The 21,154-nt window shown below is 36.3% G+C and overlaps 1 protein-coding gene across 1 annotated transcript in view; it reads left to right on the top strand.

Annotated features, from left to right (window-relative positions):
• The window catches only part of PDZD8 (PDZ domain containing 8), a 59,236-nt gene that overhangs the window by 13,374 nt on the left and 24,708 nt on the right, over positions 1-21,154 (top strand). Inside the window, exons 2-3 of the mRNA XM_016142511.2 lie at positions 7,243-7,365; positions 14,175-14,277. Of these exons, the coding sequence (XP_015997997.2) occupies positions 7,243-7,365; positions 14,175-14,277 (226 nt within the window). The remainder of the gene's footprint in view (positions 1-7,242; positions 7,366-14,174; positions 14,278-21,154) is intronic.

Below are 21,154 nucleotides of genomic sequence, written 5' to 3'. Positions count from 1 at the left end.
AGCTATGACCTTGAACATCAAACATGGCAAATACTGAGTCCTGAAATAATTGCTTGTGGAAAGGAAGGCATTTGCTGTTTAACATGTCTCTAGGAGACCAGCCTTAAAATAGATAAATAGAAAGTGTGATAGGAAATATTTCTAGAGCACCTCACTGTGCCAAATGCTTCATGTGAACTTTCTCATCTAATCCTTACAATGACCCTATAAGATAGGTGCTAATTACTATCTTCTACAGACGAAGAAACCGAAGCTCTCAAAGTTGAAGTAGCTTGCCCAAGGTCTCAAAGTTAGTGTTAGAACCCGAAAACAAAACCAAGTACTGATTCTAAAACCCATGTGCTTAACACTGCTTTAAACTGCCTTGTCAGAAAGAAGCTGAGAAGTGAAGGCTGCTAAGTGCTGAGGTAGGTATAATTTTTTATCTTCCTTTTGCACATTAGGAAACTGAGGCTTGAAGTCAGAGTTTGCTCAAGGTCATATTGCTGGGAAGTGGCAGAATGGGATTCTAAGCCCAGCTGCCTGGCTCCAGAGTCTGCTCTTAACCAGAGCTCTGTACTGCCTACCATGTATGTTTCCTTCCCTCAGGTAACTCACAATTTAGTTGGGAGGATGGGGTGGTTTGGGGAGAGCTGGAGAGAAATGGACATGTAAACAGTGTGAGTAGTGGCATAATAGAAGTGTATAAAGCGCTTTTAGAACACTGATGTGGAAGCAATTACCAGATGGTAGAGGAGCAAGGACAGGTAACAAAGAGGAGGTGACTTTGAAATAGAACTTGAATAGTGAGAGAGCCAAGGCTGTCAGACTAAAAGGCAAAAACCACACAGAGCTCCCAATTGCCTGTTTATAGCTGCTTGTTCTACTTTCTTCTTTAGGCAGGATATAGTGTTGTTTGTATTCCTGAGCCTGAAATAAGACTGTAGTGTCTGAGTGTGTAACTTTGATTGAACTCTCTATTCTCAAGTAAGGATGGTTACTGAAGGGATGAAATGGCACTTGAGCTGTTAAGGGACATTTTCGGTTGAGACACAGGAGGATGGGATGGAAGTACAGTGTAAGTAGAATAGCAAAGGGACGGAATCAGGACAGTGTGTGATATCTTTGGAGATTCGGTGAGGAAGCCAATTTGACAAAAGTTGAGCATAGATCATAGGCAAGGAAGAAAACCAGTATTTGTGTGCCCGTTACACTCCAGGAACTCTACTAGGTGCTTCACATCTGTGAACTCTAAATCTTTGTAATATCCCTGTGAGATTGCTTTTTATTGAAGTATTTGGTTTAAAAAAAATACTCTTTTTTAAAAAAGGAAACAATATCAGAAACTACAACATTCTAACTAATCAGTGAAAACCTGAACCAGGCCAGTGGCAAACAGAACAGTAAGAAGAGACACTTTGGCAGAGATGGAGGGGAATGGAGGTAGACCTGATTGATTGTCAGAAGAGGAGGAGTAAAAGGTAACTTCAGATTTTCGAGTGTCTATGAAATTGGTGGTGCCAATAAAAGAGAACAGGAGAGGAGGAACAAGTTTGAAGAAAAAATGTTTAATTTACTTTTAAACATCAATATATGGAGCTTAAAGAAGCAGTGAGAACAAATGATGTTGCTAAGGAAATTGTAGAAGAGAAAGAAAACAGGAAGAGAGAACCCAGGTTGTTTTAATATTCAGAAGAAACCTCTTCTAATTCTTCACTGTGGATAATTTCTAAGTTACTCAGGAATTAAGAGAATAGTTCAGTGAACCCCCATTATGCGTAGCCAGATAATTACTAACTTGTGGCTACTTTTGATCATCTTTATCTGCCTACACTCCACTCTGTTGATTATTTTGAAACAAATCTCTGGGAGTTGAGACAATAGTCTATATTCGTATGATTTTAAATTTTGTGATCTTTTCACTATACCTTCCCTCCTTGACAAAGCCCCATCCAACCTCTGCCTGCATATTTCTAGAGATAGAAGAATGCATGCAATGCGTTGAGGTAGCTGTGCCCTTTTTTGACTCTCCTTATTAGAAAGTTTTCCCATATATTGAGTTGAAAACTCTAGCAGATTTATGACTTTGACAAGGATACAAAAGCCTGTGCTGAAGTCAAGAGTAGATTTAGACTTTAGAATGTATTGAATTTGTAGTAAAGCCTTTTTCTCTAACGATCAGAGTGTTTGCAAACAGCTTTTCTGCTGCCATGTGATGGAGTTGTCACCAGCTGGCATTCAGGGTGCTTAAAGAGCAAAAATATATTTTAGACATTTAAAAGATTCTCTCAGATCCAAATATGAGAAGAAGGCTTAGCTTCTCTTGTAGGTGTGAATTTTAATTATATATTTTTTAAATGTTCCCAAAGTAGTGCTCATTTTTAAATTAAATGTTTTTTATCTTTTAAAGTTTTACTAACTTATAACTCACCACGTAAAAAGTACATAAAAATTCAGTGAATTTTTATGAAGCGAACAGAACAGCATTCAAAACAAGCAATAGAATATTACCAGCAACTAGGAAGTCTCTCATATGCCACCCAGTCACTACCTAGTCACTGCTCTGCCTAAGAGTAACTACTGTCCTGACTTCTACCACCATTGCTTTTTGGGGGTTTCGTTTTGTTTTGCCTGTTTTCGAACTTTAAATTGAGTCATACCGTATACACCCATTGTTTTTCTAGGTTTTAGGCTTAATGGTATATTTATGAGATTAATCCATGTTACTGTGTATAGATGTAGTTTGTTCATTATGTTTGCTATGAAGTATTCCACTGTATGAATGCGCCTCAATTTATCCCTTCTATTGTTAATGGTCAGTTGGATTAATGTGTTATGAATATTCTTATACATGTCTTTTGGTGAATATTCATGCACGTTTCTATTGGATGTATCTAGGAGTAGGATTGGTGGGTCATTGGTTACACATCTATTCAGATTTAGTAGCTATTGCCATACAGTTTTCAAAATAGTTATAATAGTGTACATTAGCAGTTGCACATCCTCTTCAACATTTGGTATTTGTCTTTTCATTTTAGTTAATGTACATCATTTAAAAATCAACTTTAAAATTAGATATAACAGAAGGACTTAGAATGAAAATCAGCAATTACTTCTAAACCCTCTACATTCGTCCTCTAAGTCACACTCTTCAGAAGAAACCATTTGTAACTATTTCTGTTTTTAACATCTGTAAAAGGTGATGATTAGGAATGCAGATTTTTGAGCCAGACTGCCATTCTTATCTTGGCTCCACCACTTATTAGGTGTGTAGCCTCGAGCAAGTCATTTAACCTGTCTGTGTCTCAGTTTCCTCATCTACAGCATGGAGGTTAATTGTAGCACCTATGTCACAGAATTGTTGTGAAAATTAATAAACGTAACTCCTTTTACGTGGTAAATACTCAGTAAATGTTAGCTATGCTAATTAATTATGGTGTTCACTATTGCCCAACAATGTCATATAGCTGTTCATAATTCAACAGTCAATTTTAGAATATTTTTATCAGCTCAAAAAGAAAACTCCATACCCTTCAGCTGTCATCCTCCTTACCTGCCTACTACCCCCAACCCTAAGCAACCACTGGAATACTTTCTAGCTATAATTTCTTTGGTTTGGATTTTCACATGAATGGAGTCATATAATTTTAGCTTTGGGGCTTACTGGCTGCTTATATTATTTCCTTGAATATTTTTTTCCACTCCTCCTCTCTCCCCTCCTCATCACCCTCCACCCCAGGCACTCCTGTTGTATGTATATTGGTGTACTTAATGGTATCCTTCATTTCTCTAAAGCTCACTTCATTTTCTTCATTTTTTTTTCCTCACTGTTCTTTAACTTGCATAACCTGTTTTGCTCTGTCTTCAAATTCACTAATTATTTTCTTCTGCCAGTTCATATCAAGAGCTTTGGTGATTTTTTTTATTTCAGTGATTATACTTTTCAATTCCAGAATTCCCACTTGGTTTTTTTTTTTTTTTTTCATTAATTTTTTTTGAAGTCTTTTTTGAAAATCCAATACCTGGTCACTCTCACTGGCAATTCGTGTTGCCTTTTTTCTTTCTGCTTTGTTGGTCATGCTATCCTATTTCTTTGCATGCCTCATAATTTTTGTTGGAAAGCAGATTCTTTAGATAGCATATTGTAGCAACTCTGGATACTGGTACCTCTCTCCCAGGCTTATTATTTGGGTTTATTTGTTTGTTTTGTGATTGCTTGGATTATTTTATGACGTCTACCCCCTGCCATGTTAAGTCTCTAACATCGTGTCTGCTGTTTTTAACAGTGCCCTGGGGCATAAAATGTTCTGCAAACTCGTCCAATAAAATTGGCTCCTTTTAAAAAATAGTTTCTGAGGTCAGTGTTTGATATTTGTTCTGACCCCAGGAAAGCTCCTCCAGCTGTCTTTTTCCTGATTCTCTCCTGCAAACTAGGCTGTATCTTCATTAAAACCACAAATCTCTTCCCAGTTGCCTTTCACCACAACCTCCATTGTTCTTGAGAGCACCCTTAGGTTTGAGCTTCTCCATATTCTATTGGAAATGAAGTTAGTTCCTTTGGGAAGCAATTAGGAACTGTTTTATGGCCTGCCTCTACTTCTAACCCCTCAGCAAAATCTTTGAGCCAGGGCTCTGGAGCTTGGGGTGGAAAGAATGGCAGGCTTTTTTATGCAGTAGCTGGGTGGTAGGTAGAGGTGGAGTGGGGGTGACAGCAGCCCAAGGTCCTCTTGGCCGGCCTTTCTTGGCATAGAACCACGGTGTCATGAGCCAAGGCAAGGACAAGTACTCTTAGTGTGCTAAATCCAAGGAAGAGTCCCCATTTCACTAGTGGGGGCAGAGAAGGGAGTTCCCAGCTCTTGACTGCACTTGCTGGGAACTTAGTCTCAGTACTAGTTAGCTGAGATGAGAAAGACTTGACGTCCTGCTCCTTACAGGAAGAAAGCCCTCTGCTGGCCAGGGGGCGAGGCGGCCTGTATTCTTGGCTCAGCAGTCTGGAGTGGGATCTTCCTTGCTGAGCTTGTTGGAGGGAGCAGACTTCATCCAGACACCACGGGCTCTCACCTTTCTTACCAAATTTTTGTAGGTTTTCTCGAGTAGAAGTTTCTTCATTTGTTGTTTACCTTTTCAGAGACTTTAAATGTTTTGCTTCTATTTTTGTTTTAATAATTTTCACCACTTTCACTGGGGAGCAGGTTTTCATGCCGTCATGCTAGAAGTTGATCTTCCTGGGTTAATTTTTTTACATTTTCTATAGGAGAAAGTATAAGTAGCTTATTAAAGAAGGTTAGTTTTCCAGGAAAGTGGGCGAGCAAAACAATGACAATTTTTAAGTTGATGGGTTAACAGGAGATAAAGGCTAATGAATTCGGAAGAAGGATAATGTGGTAGGATGGGGAGATAAAAGGAAGACATAGTAGCCTGCTTAACTGTCTAGATTCTTTTATGGGTTTGGAATACTTTACAGGCTTGGACTTGAATATTTGAAAATCCAGTCTTCTTACAGATTGTAAATGTGTGGATTCTATTTATTTGCTTGCTGAACAACTAGTTTTATCTCACTGTTCAGTGTGTTATTTTAAAATATATTTTAATATATTTGATGCATAAACACTTTTAGCGAACCCCTCAGAAGCATTAATAAACCCAAATTAGACTTTGCTTCATATAGCAGTGAAGTCACACATCTGTGAGAAAATTTTTTTTATTGAATTTTAACTTTATACTTGACAAGAAAAGTTGATTCATAGAGCAGTTGTGATTTAGCAAACTTGGCTTATTATATTCAAAGTTGCTAGTCTGTATAGTGATATTTGTAACTTTTAAAGAGTGACAATTATGTATTCTTCAGGAACCATAAGACTAGTGTGTTAAGACAACATTGTATTAACATGATAGACTTAGTTTCTATTTTTTTTCCTTTCAAATTTTGGTGCTAGTCTGTCTGAACAAATGATTTCAGGTGAAAATTAAAAAACTGAAAGGGCTTTCTGTTTTCCATCTAGCTCAGAAGCAGAAGAAAAGCACCGAGCATTGCTTGAGTACCTGTTTATCTTCTCCCCAAAAGTTTTTTCTTTAATCCTGTTCATTAGGAAACCATAAAACGAGATTTCTCTCCTTTATGAATATCTTTTAGTATAAATTGTAGTGGGCTGTTAATATTTTCTAAATGTTTACTTCATTTTTAATGATGGATTTTTATAAATCAGTTCAACAAATACTTGAATGCTGAGTTTGTGTGTGTGTGGGGGGGGAGGTGGGTAAAGACAGTTGTGAGACCAGGTCACATCTGCGATTTCAGGAAGGCATAATATACACAGCAATTTAAGTGGCTATACAGTGAAGAAGAGTGAGAGCAGGGCTGTGACCTGCTATGGCTAGGACCTAGAGCTTGTCATAGGAAGTGTTTAGGGTTTGGATTGGCCTTGAGGAGTAGGGAAGACCTCCATCTGGTATTATTAAATAACAGAAATTCAACCAGTGAATTTAGAAGTGTAATTGGCTTTATTTATGAATCTACAGCGTCCCCTCCAGCAAATAGAAAGGCGCCATGAGAAGTTGTACAAGATGGAAGGTTTTTATAGGCAGAACGAGGGTAGGACAGGGAAGTTTAGAGTGGAATATTTCATGTAAGGTCGCCTTCCCTTAAGGGAAGGTATGGGAATCTCATCAGACAAATTACCTCACTAGTGTTGACCAGAAAATTCCAGGTCGATTGGTTTAAAATTCCACTCCTAAAACTACAGTTAAGGTAGGTATTAAGTCTTGGTGGGGCCTAGCAAAGCGACTCCATGTGTGGCCTGTCAGTTCTTCTTAGCAGTAGAAAGGCCTGAAAGTAGGAATATGCATGGCATCTTCTGGGTACGTGAGGGGACTAGTCATTGTCAATTATATCGTTTCCACAGAATAGTGCTTTCTGAATTTTGATCTCGTACTGTAGGAACACTCTTCCCATCCGATCCAGAAAGAATCTCTCTCCTGTCCCACCCAAGTTTCAGGGACTACAGGTGACCTCTGGATTTTCTTTCTCTTTGTTCTGAGTCTCCTGCCTTGTCATTGAGCACGTGCCAAAAATCCATGAGGTGTGGGTGCCACGGAGAAGGCACCATTTGCTGCCAGTGATGGGGGATCGCGGTAAGCATTGGTTTGCTGGGTACCTGCAGTATTAGGCGTATGGTTTGTTTTCCCACAGGTAGGCTTTGTTATTATACTTCAAACTGTGATGTTTATTATTCAGAAATTTAGACTTATCTTTACTTTTGTCAGGTTTAAGCCGTTTTTTCCATTCCAAACCTTGCAAGGATTTGAAGATGAAGAAGAGCATATCCATATACAACAATGGGCACTTACTGAAGGGCGCCTTAAAGTTACATTGTTAGAATGTAGCAGGTATGTTCTTTGTTTTGTCATTACTACATTATGGGAAAGAAAGTGCAGTGAAAATGTGCTTAAGCAGTATTTGTGTTTATGCCCCCTTTGTGTTAATTAATTTTGTATTATCTGTAAATTCTTTAATTGTAAACGTCATAAAAGTAGTCCTTTCAGCTTGCAAAAAATATAAACCACATTCCTGTGACACTTGTTTATACCACGTATTGGATACTTATCACTCCTGTTCTTATTTGTAACTCAAAAACAAGTGCTTAGGTACAGAGGTTATATTTTTGTATGTAATGTATTTGTGTCCTTGCTAGCAATTAGGTCACCGTTGAGTATATTGATAATATGCTAAATATTTTTAAGTTTTAGAGTGACTCATTGTGCCCCATTATGTCAGAAAGTCTGGTTAAAAAGGAATTATTTTATAAAAGAAAGACTAAATATGCTGTAAATTTTGTAAAAGGAACTTCAGTGTACAATAAAAAGACATGCCTCTATCCAAGACTGAATTCGAAGTAGCTGTGCTAATAAGCTGCAGCAATCATGAGCATTCAACATATAATTATATAATTATAACTTGGGCTCGTCATATTAATATTTAGGAGGACACGTTCAAGTGGCCTGTGTTTAAGGAAATTTTGAACTGATGGGTTTTTTTTTTTTAATCTTTCAGTGAATTTTCATATAAATCCACATGTATCAGAATTAAACTGTTGGGTTTCCTTTCCCAAAATATTCATAGCAACTTCTAAACATTTGAAGGGCAACTTTGCACAAGATGTCTTGACTCTCCTGTTATTAATTTATATAGATCTACTTATCCACCCATCCCCAAATCTGCAAAGATAGTCCTGAAGGGGATTTATTTATTTATTCATTAATTCGTCAAGCTTACCCATTGTAAAGCTTTGAGAGTGAATTTTTCCAATGAGGAAAATATTAGAAGTATTTATAAAAAACAAACTTTATCAAAAATATAGGAGTTATACAGCTGGAAGCTATATGCTTCAGGAAACAATGTGAAGTAGAAATAATACTGACTTTTGAGTTAGAAAGTGCTGTCTTTACATCCTTGCTATGTACCCTTACAGTTATATGTTCTTAGGCAAGTTACACATCTGTAAAATGGGCCAGGTTACTACTCCCTTGTCGGTAACTGTGATCAGAGACAGGTAAGTAAACCCTGGTGCCTCTCACATAGGAAGCCTTCATCAAGTGTAGCTTCTGTCATGCCTTAATGTCGTCAGTATAGTGTTTACCAAGAAGAAAACAAATCTTTAAACAAACTTGTTCTTTTCTGCATATTTGGTTGTGACAACTGGAATTTGAATCTTATTAATTTCAAAGGATCTCACTGTGGAGGGAGGTTCTTTTCTAATTATTTAAAATAGATAATTAAAAGTTTGAGGGTAAAAATATGATTTCGTTTATAAAACTTGGTTCTAACACTTTTGTCAAAGTTTTTTAAAACAGTCGTTCTGAACAGTTGCCCTTTTTTTTGCGTCCACTAAATTTAAGTAACAGATCAGCTCAATTGCTGTATTTGTAGTACTGCTACTAGAAGACTGTCACACATAAGTGTTACAATCATATTGTTAAAATTATTATTTATAATTTATAGCCTATCTTAAATAATTTGAAGTATTTTGTGAAGAAAACATGCCCATGTATAGTTAAATAGAAGATAAATTAGATTAGAACAACCACCTAGAGAAAAGATCAATTTTTTAGCCACAAAGGAAGCTTTAATGGATTACTTAGCTCTCTTTTTCTGATAAACTATGCATGTTCTTTAGGAGAAAAAGAATTCTGGCACCAAATTCTAGGAGGGATTTGTCATATATACCTTTATGTAAAAGACAGTGAATAAAGTAATGGATACATTTTCTATTCTTTGCTTTTCTTTGGCTGGTTTTATTAACTAGTTATATTTTTTAAAAAACAAACTAAGATTATATAGTCAAGTGAAGTCAAAGCCTATAAGTTTTGTTGTGCGAGAATTCTGTACTCTAACAGTATACTTAGGATATAGCCTGTCCTGATTATAGATAGAAGATTCTAATTAAGGTCACTTCTTCACTGAGTCACACTTACAGTGTTCTAAAGCCTGTATTTTCTCAGCAGCTTTGAGAGTGTTGTTTTATTTTACTGAGTTCCAAAAATACATCATTAAAAAAAAAAATGTTAACACAAATACATAGCGGTTGACATTCTGTTCTATTGCCAAGTGTCCTGCCTTATTCTCTAGTTATCTGTTATTAACACAGACTTGTGGGTTCATATATTTTCCAATGGTTATAATTCTTTATCATTCTTAATTATTTTGCACCTGAATTGTCCTCTTTTTGGCCACTAGGAACCTCTTCAAACTGGCTCCATGTGTTTGTGGACATGACCCTTGTTTTTTTTTTTTTTTTTTTTTTTTGAGATCTTCGTTATTTTCTGGTATAACAAACTGTTCCAGGTTTGTTTTATATCTTCTTTGCTACACTCCTAGAATTCGGCTATTTTACCAAAGAGCCCTGGTTCCTTTTAGTAGAGAATGGTATTAGAAATCAAGATCTGAGTGTTGGGTGTGTTTGTCGCTGCTTCATATATTCATAGTCTTCTTCAGCAGGGAATTGTGAAATACATATGTGTGTAGACACACATATGTGCATACATACACATGTGCACATACGTAACTTAGAAATCATGCATGCACCTGATACTTTCAACTCCAGTTCATCTTCATAGGGTTGTTCCCCCCAAACCTTGGCTTGGCTCTTCTTATCTCAGATACATCTCAAATAGTTTAAGAATTGCTTTGTTCATATGAGTACAGAAAACATGCTAAAAGGAATTCAGGATTTATTTGTAGTTCTCCCCTACACTACCCAAGACTGAGAGTGTATGGTCAAGTGATGCATAGTCATGTGCTGCATAATGACATTTCTGTCAACGACAGACCGTGTATGTAATTGTGGTCCCATAAGATTAGATTAGATGGAGCTCAGTTTCATATAAGAAATGGAAGTATATGTGGTTCAGGAGGAAAACATTTTTTTCTCTGATGGGAGCAGTATCTTTGAGGCTTGGCAAAAGTGCTCCTCACACTCAATTCAGAGTGCATGGATTTCATCCCAGTCCGTCAGCCATGACCTCTGTTAGCACAGAGGAGCCTGTCCCCCAAACCCTACGTATTCAGAGGGCGCTAGAGCCCTCCTAGATCTAGCTTGATGGTCGTCAGAGTGCTGTAGATTCTTTGTTGAGGACTTAAGATCCTGTACAAGGACACAGGTTCACAGGAACTACTCCCTTAAGTATTAAGTGCCACTGCCACTTGAGGAAAAGCTTTCGGTGGTAGTATGGAGCCAGCTTGGCTGTGTACCTGGGGAACATGCCGCACAGGTTTGTAGCCTAGGAGCAATAGGCTGTGCCATGTAGCCTAGGTGCGTAGTGAGCTTAGCCGTCCAGGTTTGTGTAAGTGCACTCGGTGGCATCTGTACTGTGATGAAATTGCTTAATGATACATTTCTCGGAACATATCCCCATTTAAGTGACACATGACTATTCATAAATTAAATTTTCCTCTTCGGTGTGGTTATACTACTCATTTGAAATATCAGTAGGGTTATTTTTTTTAGTTTGCTATCAGTTTCAATGTCCCCCCCAAACCCTGCCTTTTCATCTTCTTGTTGTTTGGTTATTAGCTACATGTTTCTTCTTGATATGTTGACCCTTTTATCATTATGAAGCAGATGTTTCAGAAGAGTCCAAATTTGGAATTCATCTGTCCTGGGTCTATATAGGTTCTCTTTTCTTCCCCCACCTTCTCTTTCCTAAAGTTTTTGTGTTAGAAAATAATAGTTTCTTTTGTAATTGAATATCTTATTGCTTCTTCACATAGGAAAACAGCCATTTTTGTTCTTGTGATATCTAAATTGTAAAAGATAATTTAAGAAAATAAAGTAGGAACCCAAGTGACATAAAACCAAAGCTAAAATGCCAAACTCCAAAACTTTTTTTAAATGCGATGATGACATGCTATATGCTTATATATAATGCCTTCAACAAAAGGGAACTGTAAAATGAACTGTGGTCAGAAAACAAGAATTCAGAAGAGTATTTATGTCTTTGGATTTTTCCTCTCTTTGTACCATTATGCCAAACAGTCAGTCAGTGCTTCTAACATGTTTTATTTGCAGGTAGGATTCATAATTTTAACCAAAAGATAACTGCCTTTTTTTCTTTTTATGCCAAAACTTCTTGAACTCTATTCATCTCAATTTATGTAATCCAGACTCTTCACTCGCTGTGTGATCTTGAGCAAATTATCCAATTTCTTTGCCTCAGTTTCCTAATCTGTAAATTATCTGTCTTATAGAGTGATTGTGAAAATCGCGTGGTGTAATAAAATGGAGTGTGATAATACATGTAAAAGCTCTTCGAACAGGCCTGCAGTGTTAGCTCCTGCCAGTGTTTCTGCTGCTGCTACTGCCAGCACTGCTCGCCATTCTTCTGCCACTACCACAATCAGTAGTGAGGGCATTTCGACCACGTACTGTGGTAAACACGGAAAATTGTCAAGTCCTCTGCCTACACTCTAGAAATTTAAAATGAAATTAGGGCTAACAGACAAAACAAATACATAAATAAGCCGACTACACAAAGCTGTCTGATTTGAATTGAGGCTTAAATAATAAGTACTATAGAAATCTAGTGCAAGGAAAAGTATTTTGGAACTGAAGCTGCTACGAAACACTTCATGGACAAGAGATGCATCCATTTTATTTACCCATTCACCAGTTGACGAATATATGGGTCATTTCTATTTTTTGGCTATTCCGAAGAATGCTGCTGTGACCATTCACATCAAGGTTTCGTGTGAATGTATGCTTTAATTTTTCTTGGCTCTATATCTAGGAGTGGAATTGCAGGGTCTTAAGTTAACTCTAACTTTTTAAGGAACTGCCAAGCTGTTTTTCAAAGTTAGTGCACCAGTTTACATTTTCTCCAGCAATGAATGAGGATTCCAGTTTCTCCACATCTTCCCAATATTTGTTATTGTCTCTTTTTTATTAGTCATCTAGTGGACGTGAAGTGCTATCTCACTGTGGTTTTGATTTGCTTTTCCCTTATGTCTGATGATGTCGAGCGTATTTTCATGTGCTTATTGGCTATTTGCATATCTTCTCTGGAGAAATGTCTCTTCATATTCTTTGTCCATTTTTAAATTGGGTTATACTAGACCCTTATGAGCTACATGATTTGCAAATATTTTCTCCCATTCTGTGGATTGTCTTTTTGCTTACTTGCTGGTACCTTTTGAAGCACAAGAATTTTAATTTCAATGAAGACCCGTATATCTATTTTTTCTTTTAGTACTTGTGCTTTTGGTGCCTTATCTTAAGAAACCATTGCCTAATTCAAAGTCACAAAGATTTGCTTTTATGTTTTCTTCTCTTACATTTAGGTCTGTGAGCCATTTTGAGTTAATTTTTCTGTTATTTTTAAAAACATAAAAATGGTGATATGAAAAATATAGAACAACTTATGATCTCAAGGATAACAAGAATTGTGCGCTCATGTTCCTGAATCCTGAGGATTAACTTCCGATGGGAATTTGGGAGCACTAGCTGCTACATACATAGCCTTCTCTGCATGGTAGTAAAGGCTCTTAGGTAAATTGTTCTTTTAAACAGATGGTGGCAGCAGAGCTTTGATAAATGAAAATTCTCAGTACTAAACTTCGTATTTTATGAATCTTAATGTTTTTGGCAATAGGTTGTTAAATACTGTTTAAATTTCCTTTTAAGATTAAAAATTATTTAAATTTAAGGGGTTTTTGTTGTTGTTGTTGTTGTTACCATGACTTTATTTCAGTTTGTGAAGTATGGGCATGATTTGTGTGAGGTTTCCAACCATTTTCTCATATCACTTTAATGTGTTCTATCCACATTTCTTTCATTATCTCACTCCTACCCCCATGATCTTCATGTAGAGATAAAGTAATAGAGTAGCAGTCAAGGTATTGATTAATGCTAAAGCTATTCTCAGGCTTACTCTTAAAACACATTGGCAGACTTATAGTCTGATTTAAAAGATAAATTCGATATATGGGAAACATTTTCTTTCCTAATAAAAACTGCTTTATTTCATCTCAAGATTGGACCTGAGATTTCCTTTTTTAGATAGGAATATTAAGCAGTAAATTAGGTGTCAAGTTATTCCTTGACAATTGTTTTCAAGATAAAAATAACATATTTATTGAACATTTATTGTTTGTTAGGCAATATGCTAAATACACAGCATGCATTGTCTTCCTTTTCTCTTGCAACAGGTCTAAGAGGTAAGTACTATTTTTGACCTGAATTTTTCAGAGGAAGAGGTGGATTTAGAGAAATTAAACAATTTGCCTAAGGTCACATTAATAGATGGGTAAGTGTGTGTAAGCAACTATATTGTACTCTTATATGTCTGTTTAACTTTTATAGAGATAATAATATACTGTGTGCATTGTTCTACAACTTATTTTTTAAATTCAACACTCTGATTTGAAGATCTATAGCTGTTATTACTATGTATAGGTATCTGGTCAATTTGTTTCCTTCATGAATAGGTATTGCTTTTTATTTGTTTGATTTAGTTGCTAAAAAACAGCTTGTCCTGGAATTTCACCTAATTTTAGCTTTACTTCACTTTTCCACTAGAGGGTGTACCAAGTATTTGATTTCATTTTCTTTCTGTGACCAAGATTATAATAATATAATGATCAGAAATAATTTTAATGCATACAACTGGTCTAACAGTCTCCTTGTTTTATTTTTATACTGTAGGTTACTCATTTTTGGATCCTATGACAGAGAGGCAAATATTCATTGCACACTTGAATTGAGCAGTAGCGTTTGGGAAGAAAAACAAAGGAGTTCTATTAAGACGGTAAAATAGATTTGCATAGTTTTACATGTCTATAAAGTTTGTATCCTGTAAGCATGTTTTTATTAATATTTCTACATCCCTAGAGTTGTTTTTGGTCATGTGCAAATAATTATGAACAACCCTTATTTGTTTGTCTTGTTACAGTATATCAGTCATGAAATGAATCACATAAAACTAATATTCAGAATGCTTGCTTGCATAGGAAACCTAGTCTGACTAATTATTCTTCCAGAACTTTAAAATTGTTTCACAGTTATGGAATTAGAAAGGAATTCCAAACACCTTAGAAAGCACGTAAATTTAAAAAATAAGTTTATTTATTCAACAGATAGGAGTGCTTCCTTTGTACTAAGCACTGTTTTAGATGCTAGGCAAACAGTTCAAGACAAGAAAAGACCCTGTTTTTGTGGTGCTACCATGGGGTGGAGGTTTGGTGTTAAGGATGGAAGAGTAGATGATGACTACATATGATAGAATGGAGGTAACAGCAATAGGTGAGTAAACCAAAGAAGTGAGCAAAGTAATTTATAGAGATTGACAAGGACTGGGAAGAAAATAGGATTATGACAAAAGAGTAATGAGTTGGAACAAAACAGACTCCTGCAATAGGGAAACCCTCTGAAGAGATGTCACTGGAGCAGGCTTGCCAGCCCATGACTCTGGAATGGATGCCCAGTTGAATTTGAATTTCAGATAAACAATAATTTGTTTTTAAAGAAGTATGTCCCCTATTTTTATTCTGTAAATCTGACATCTTACCCTGGAATGAGGCTTGAATCGTGGAGAGAAGCAAGCGATGTGGAGAGGTTAGGGGAATGAGGGAGTGGAAGGCATTTCAAGCAAAGGGAACAGCAAACGTGTGAAGGCAGATGAGTCCGAGGAACAGAAAGAAGGCTAGTATAGCTAGAGTGTGATAAGTAGGGTAAAGAGTCAGGCTTAATTATATAGGGCAGGGGTCCCCCACCCCTGGGTTATGGTCCCATGGCCTGTTTGGAACTGGGCCACACAGCAGGATGTGAGCAGCAAGCCAATGAGCAAAGCTTCCTCTGTATCTGCAGCCTCTCCCCAGCGCTAGCATCACCACCTCAGCTCCACTTCAGATCATCAGGCATGAGATTCTCATAGAAGCACCGGTCCCTGGTGCCAGAAAGGTTGGGGACCATTGATATTGGGCATGGATTTTGAATTACTATTTGTGGTAGGTGGGAAAGTTTCAAGATGAGTGAGAGGACCCATCTTCTGTATATTTTGTAAAATATTTTCTGCACGTGTAGAGAAAAGTTGGTAGGAAGATGAGAATAAACCTAAAGAAAGCAGTTAGAGGTGTTGGTTACTTTAACTAGGTGGTAGCTTAGGAAATGAAAGGAAGAGAAAGCATGAGGGATATATACTTTTGGAGTGTGAAGGACTTAGAGTTCTGGTTTCTTTTTTGAAATCTCTCAAAAGAGACTATCACCTACATTGGAAAATTTTGAAAAATATGTAAAGGCTTTTACAATATTTTAAGTGCTATAATTAAAAGTAAAACAGTGCTTTACTCTCAACCTGTTTTAGTTGAGCTTGTTGGGTTCCGTGGGTTCTTAAATGAATAAAAAGTGTCACTAGTTATTAGTTAATTTATTGAGTCGGTATTTTCTGAATATTCTGCATAGCAGTTTTAATAGCAATTATAATTTCTTGGAATGTGAATAAATCTAGCAGTATAGTAAAGATTTATAGCATTTATCAAAATGTTATTATCTACAGAATTTCTTTATTAAGCCCATGAAGTTTCACATTAGAAATAGAATCCCAAAACTTAATATCTGAAATAGGGGGGAAAAAATGTCTATGTCCTAAAGGAAACTACATCCCCACCCCCCCCTTTTTTTTTTTGAAATTTCATTTACTAAGCATACACTAAAGTATTATATAGGTTTGGTAGTAATAAAATTCCAAGAGTGCTTGGAACCCCCAAACCTCTCTTGGGTAACTTCTCATCTTTTTAAAGATAAGATCTATTTAGCACATCAGTAGTTTTTTGCAAGAATAAATTATAGGTGTATTCTTTAAAGATATATTTAGCAACTTAGGTATTTAGTCGTTTTTATCACATCTTGCTCTTGGTGGCAGTATAACCAATTGTATGATTATCATTTGTAGCCAATATTTAGAAAAACTTTATTATGTACTGGTGAGTAGGTACTTTTGAACTGTACTTACCTAGCTGTTTTATAGTAATAGTAATTTGCCTTTTGGTATTTCTAGAATAGTCTATAATTCTTTGTAGCATTTTTTTTAAATAGTCACAATTCTCAATTTTTAAAATAAGCCCATAAGCATATTGCCACACACTTGAAGAAAATGACTTTTAATGGTTATTTATAGATGTTCCTTTGACTTTTAAATTTTTTTCCATTTTCCTTCTGTAATAGCTGTTGTGAACATCCTTCATAAAAATTGAGCAGGGCAGGAAAGTAGAGAGAAGTAAAGCTGGAAAGGGAGGATGGGCTGACCCACGGAGTTTGAATTTATGACAGTAGTGGAGAGCTATTGAAGATTTTGAGCATGGGAATGACATGGTCAAAATAATGTTTTTTAGGATAGTCTCCCCTTTTCTTGGTGGTTGTTCATGTCTTAACTTTCCTTTAAGTTACATCTCAGCCAATTTAAAGCAATTCCTCATAGGAATAAAATAACCAGATTTACAGTTTGTTCTGACGTATATGATAAAACAGTATTGTTTTATCTGGATATGAAATAGTTATTACTTGCCATTGCTGTTGGCATTTTCAGTTTCTTTTATTATATGAGATTAGACAGCTTTAATATTTTATAGCAAAGGTTAATAAGACTTTAATCTTGAGTCATAATTTTAGATCTTAGCATATGTCATAAGTAGTTTTGGAGAAATAATTCTAGGTTACTAATTACATCTGGTGTCAAAAACGTCAGCAGGAGTTAAGTGTCTCCAGGCATTAAATGATATATATCTGAATTTAATAACTCCAAGGAGAAGAATTAGAGTGTTCTTCAAGACTACATAAAACATTGCAGAATAGGATTCGAAAATTTGAGATACATTATAAATTTGGATAGAAAAAAAGAGCATCATTAAAAAATAAGTATGCTAAAGTATTTGATGAGCTTAGAGGCTATGTTTGTATAAATACAATCTTCAGATTTAAATCAGTTTTTAAATGTTGATATTTTTCAGTTAGTCTAACTTCAGTGAATATGCAGAATGAAAGAAACTTAATTCCTTCTATATTTCAAATGTGCCTTTGAGTTTTTAAAGCATTATAATATACCATGTACCATTAATAGGGTAAGATCAATAATAGGAAAGCTTTAGATTCATAGTACTTACATAAATGTTGGGGTGGAGATGGAACAGATGTAATACATTAGCTGCAAGTATTAGCAAATGTAATGAATGTGGCTTAAGCAAAAAAGAGACTTATTTGTCTTATGTGATAAGCCCTCGGTTACTATGACAGTTTAGCAATAACATAATTAAGGAGCCTAGCTCTTACTGACTTCCTCCATCATCCTTAGTATAGGGTTTTTGTCCTCATGGTTGAAAGATGTCGAGTGCATCCCTCAGTATACACCTTCCAAGAAAAAGGGTGCAGTCTAAGGCCTGCCAAATGCACACATGTCAGCTAGGTTTTGTCCTTTTTAAGTGCTTTTCTGGAAGCTCCTCCCAGGGATTTGCACTTATATCTCATTGGCTAGAACTGAGTCACATGGCCTTTCCTAGCAGCAAGGAAGTATGAAGAATCATTTTAGTTTTTCAGCCTTTGTAGAAGGTAAAGAAAAAGGATTATGAATATTTTTTAGGTAGCCAGCCTTGCCACAAGAAAAAATTAAAATCCACCTGATGACTTTTTATTTTAGAGGGAATTTTTCTTAAATTGGGATGTCAGGGAATAATTTAAAACAATAGCAAATAGCCTTCATAAAGCCTGTTTTCTACCTTATTAGAAATCCAAGGCACGTTTGGAACAAAATTAGACATTCAGGTCAGTGCTGTGCTTGTTATCTGTGTTGCAAAATAAAAGAGCCCATCAGATAAATAAGACACTTTGTGGTGATGTGTGCTCTTTAAAAGTAATAAATAAGGAAAGATTCCACATGAAAATCAAATAAAATGTGACTGCTCAGGTGCAAATAAATTAGATATGAGGTTTAAACAAAAATTAGAGGATCATCTTGCAAGAGATGACAAAATCAATACTAAAAATACATTCACCTACACCAAAAGAGACAAGGCAGTTTATTTTCAGTAATATGCAAGTTTGGTGATGATAGTTTGCTTCCTTTTCATTAACGAACAAATTTAAGGAGTTTCTAGATTTTAAAAAGTTTCAGGCCATGATATTTCAGTAAGAAACTAGAAAAACAGCTGCTATCTCTAGAATTTATAGTGCTTAAATAAAATTCACAGTAAAATTAATCTGTCATATTACACATATTAAAGCATACATAATCATTATTGTGTGCATGGTAAAGCAAAGAGGTCATATAAATGTCACATAAACAGAGTTTTAAAGAGAGAGATCCTGAGTGTTACGCTCCCAGAATTGGAGTTCCCTCATCGGCGACCACTGGCTTGCTTTACCTTTAGTTCCAGACATAAAGTAGGTTACGAGGAAATGTTCTTTTGCCCTACCCTCTCTCTGTTTCGCCCATCCTGCCGGCGCCATCCGTGCCATCCCTTTTATCATTTATTTACACTGTCTTCGTCCTTCGAACAGATTCATTCTTTGGGCAACCTGGAATGCTCGAGGCCATCTGTGGGGAAGAGAAGGCACTTTGTAAATGAACCTCCGAATGTGGGTGCTCTGTGGCGGAGGGAAGGGCAGTGGGGCCAGGAGACACCCGACTGTTGTGTCGAGCTCTCTCCCTTGTTCTTCATTCTAAATAAAAGAACGAAAGGAGTTTTAATTTTAAAAACAAGCTTTTTAATATTCATTTTCTGATGCTGAGCCTACTCCCTCTCCTTCCAGCACTCAGACACTTGATAGCAATCATCCTTCATAGGAGACCAAGTCTTTCCTTCTATAATTAGGGAGAGGTTAAAATCTAAGGAACTGTGAAGTCAGTATATGGCATAAACAAAACATGCTGCTTCCCTGTCACAACCTTGTTTTTTGAAAGGATCTGATTCTGAGAGAGAAATAATTTATGTCAGACTTCCTTCAGTTTTTTAAAACACACCTTTACCATTAAAGAGACATTGGAGGAGATGATGCCTGCTTTCTAAGAACTGTCAGTGTGTACAAAAGAGACATGGGAACCAAATATGTAACATGTAATACTTTAGAGTCTATGAAGTTCTTTTCGAATATACAAGGGGCCAGAGTTTTCTGCCTATAGGATCTATACTTGTCCCATCAAATCCCACTACCTCTAACAAAAACTGGACAGTGAATGGTATTCTAATAATTAGGAGGTAGTTTGGGAGTAGTAGGTGTGGAAGCATTTGAGAGGGGAAGTAAGGAGAACTCAAACCATGGGGCCCTGGGATTTGAATGGAAAAGTCTTCATAGTAAGATCGGTCATGTTCCGCTGTCCCGTTTGGCTCTCAGTCCCATGTAGCCATTTCCCCGTTTTCAATTCGCTCTGTTTCAAAAACTTAAATGTTCCCTGTTTCCTTATCAGATCCTCACTGATCCACCAACCAATCATCATTCCTCTGGGAAACCTTCCCTAATGAGCATGTAATTTTTTGGTAATACTTATCACAGTTGAGAATTCACATTTATATTTCTGTGAAAATTTGATCAGTGTTATTTCCACCAGTATTTTCCTTTACAGCATATGCCATGACCGTTTTGGCTCACAACACTTGGCATTTAGTGGGTGTTCAGTCAGTTTTTTCAGGGAAGACTGAAGCTGGCTGTCTGGCCATAAGCTTCCGTTTAATCTCAACCCTTTTTCTTCCAGAACTTCCGTTTCATCGTGGCTTAGTCACATTTCTGTCTCTTTTTTTTTCCCCCTTCAAGCTATCTCTGATGTATGTCTTAACCAAATAAAATGTTTAGGTTGAGGAAGTCCACAGAATGAGATTTACTGTTCAGTACGCCTTCTATAAAAAGTGTGGTTTTTAGAGGGAGGATTTTAGTTTACAAATATGGTACACAATGGTATGATGGCATTATTTACAACATCGAAAGAACTTGCTCTGAGTGTATAGTTCAGTGTAGCCTCAATAAAATGACTGTATGATATGAAGCTTCTCTTTTGTTTTAGAGAGTTTTGGAAGTCTTGCTGAATGACTTCTATCCACAAATTGTTGAATATACGTACAAAGTCTAAAAGAGCTCCCTAAAGAACTATAATTTTAAGTAAGAACATCTGAGAGAGATACATTATGGAGATGCTTCAGAGTTGGCATTTTGGTGCATTTGTTTAAGGCCAGATGCCTTGCAGATAGCATTTTGGTGCCCCTATTTAACCATTTGCCATTTACAATCTTAATCTTATCAAAGGAAGAGAAAGATTAAAGCAAATAAAGCTTTTTTTGAAAATGTCAGTTTTTATGAAAACTCCGGTTTAGTTCAGTTCGATAATATTTGTGAATACAGTGGGGATGCGATGAAATTTTAACCACATGTAATGTTCTGTATTTTGGCTTCTTAAATAAACTAAATGCCTTGAGCTTTAGTTGTAAATCCTGTGCAGTATTTCCACTCCTAAAGTTCATCTTAGTTAAAAATGAGGGATGCAGTTCTCTGTCCTATATTTTCTAAGTGTGTTTAATATGACTGTGAAACACTGTGAAAAGAGTAGGAACTTAGGTTAAACTATAGAAACATCAACTCTCCAAATCATATCAATGCAAGCCATTGTGATTATGGATGAGAAAGAAGAAACTGAGTTGGTTTAAGGC

This window comes from Rousettus aegyptiacus, unplaced genomic scaffold, assembly GCF_014176215.1.
Source record: "Rousettus aegyptiacus isolate mRouAeg1 unplaced genomic scaffold, mRouAeg1.p scaffold_m13_p_6, whole genome shotgun sequence".
NCBI classification, from domain to species: domain Eukaryota; kingdom Metazoa; phylum Chordata; class Mammalia; order Chiroptera; family Pteropodidae; genus Rousettus; species Rousettus aegyptiacus.
This window is presented reverse-complemented; position numbering and strand designations above follow the sequence as displayed.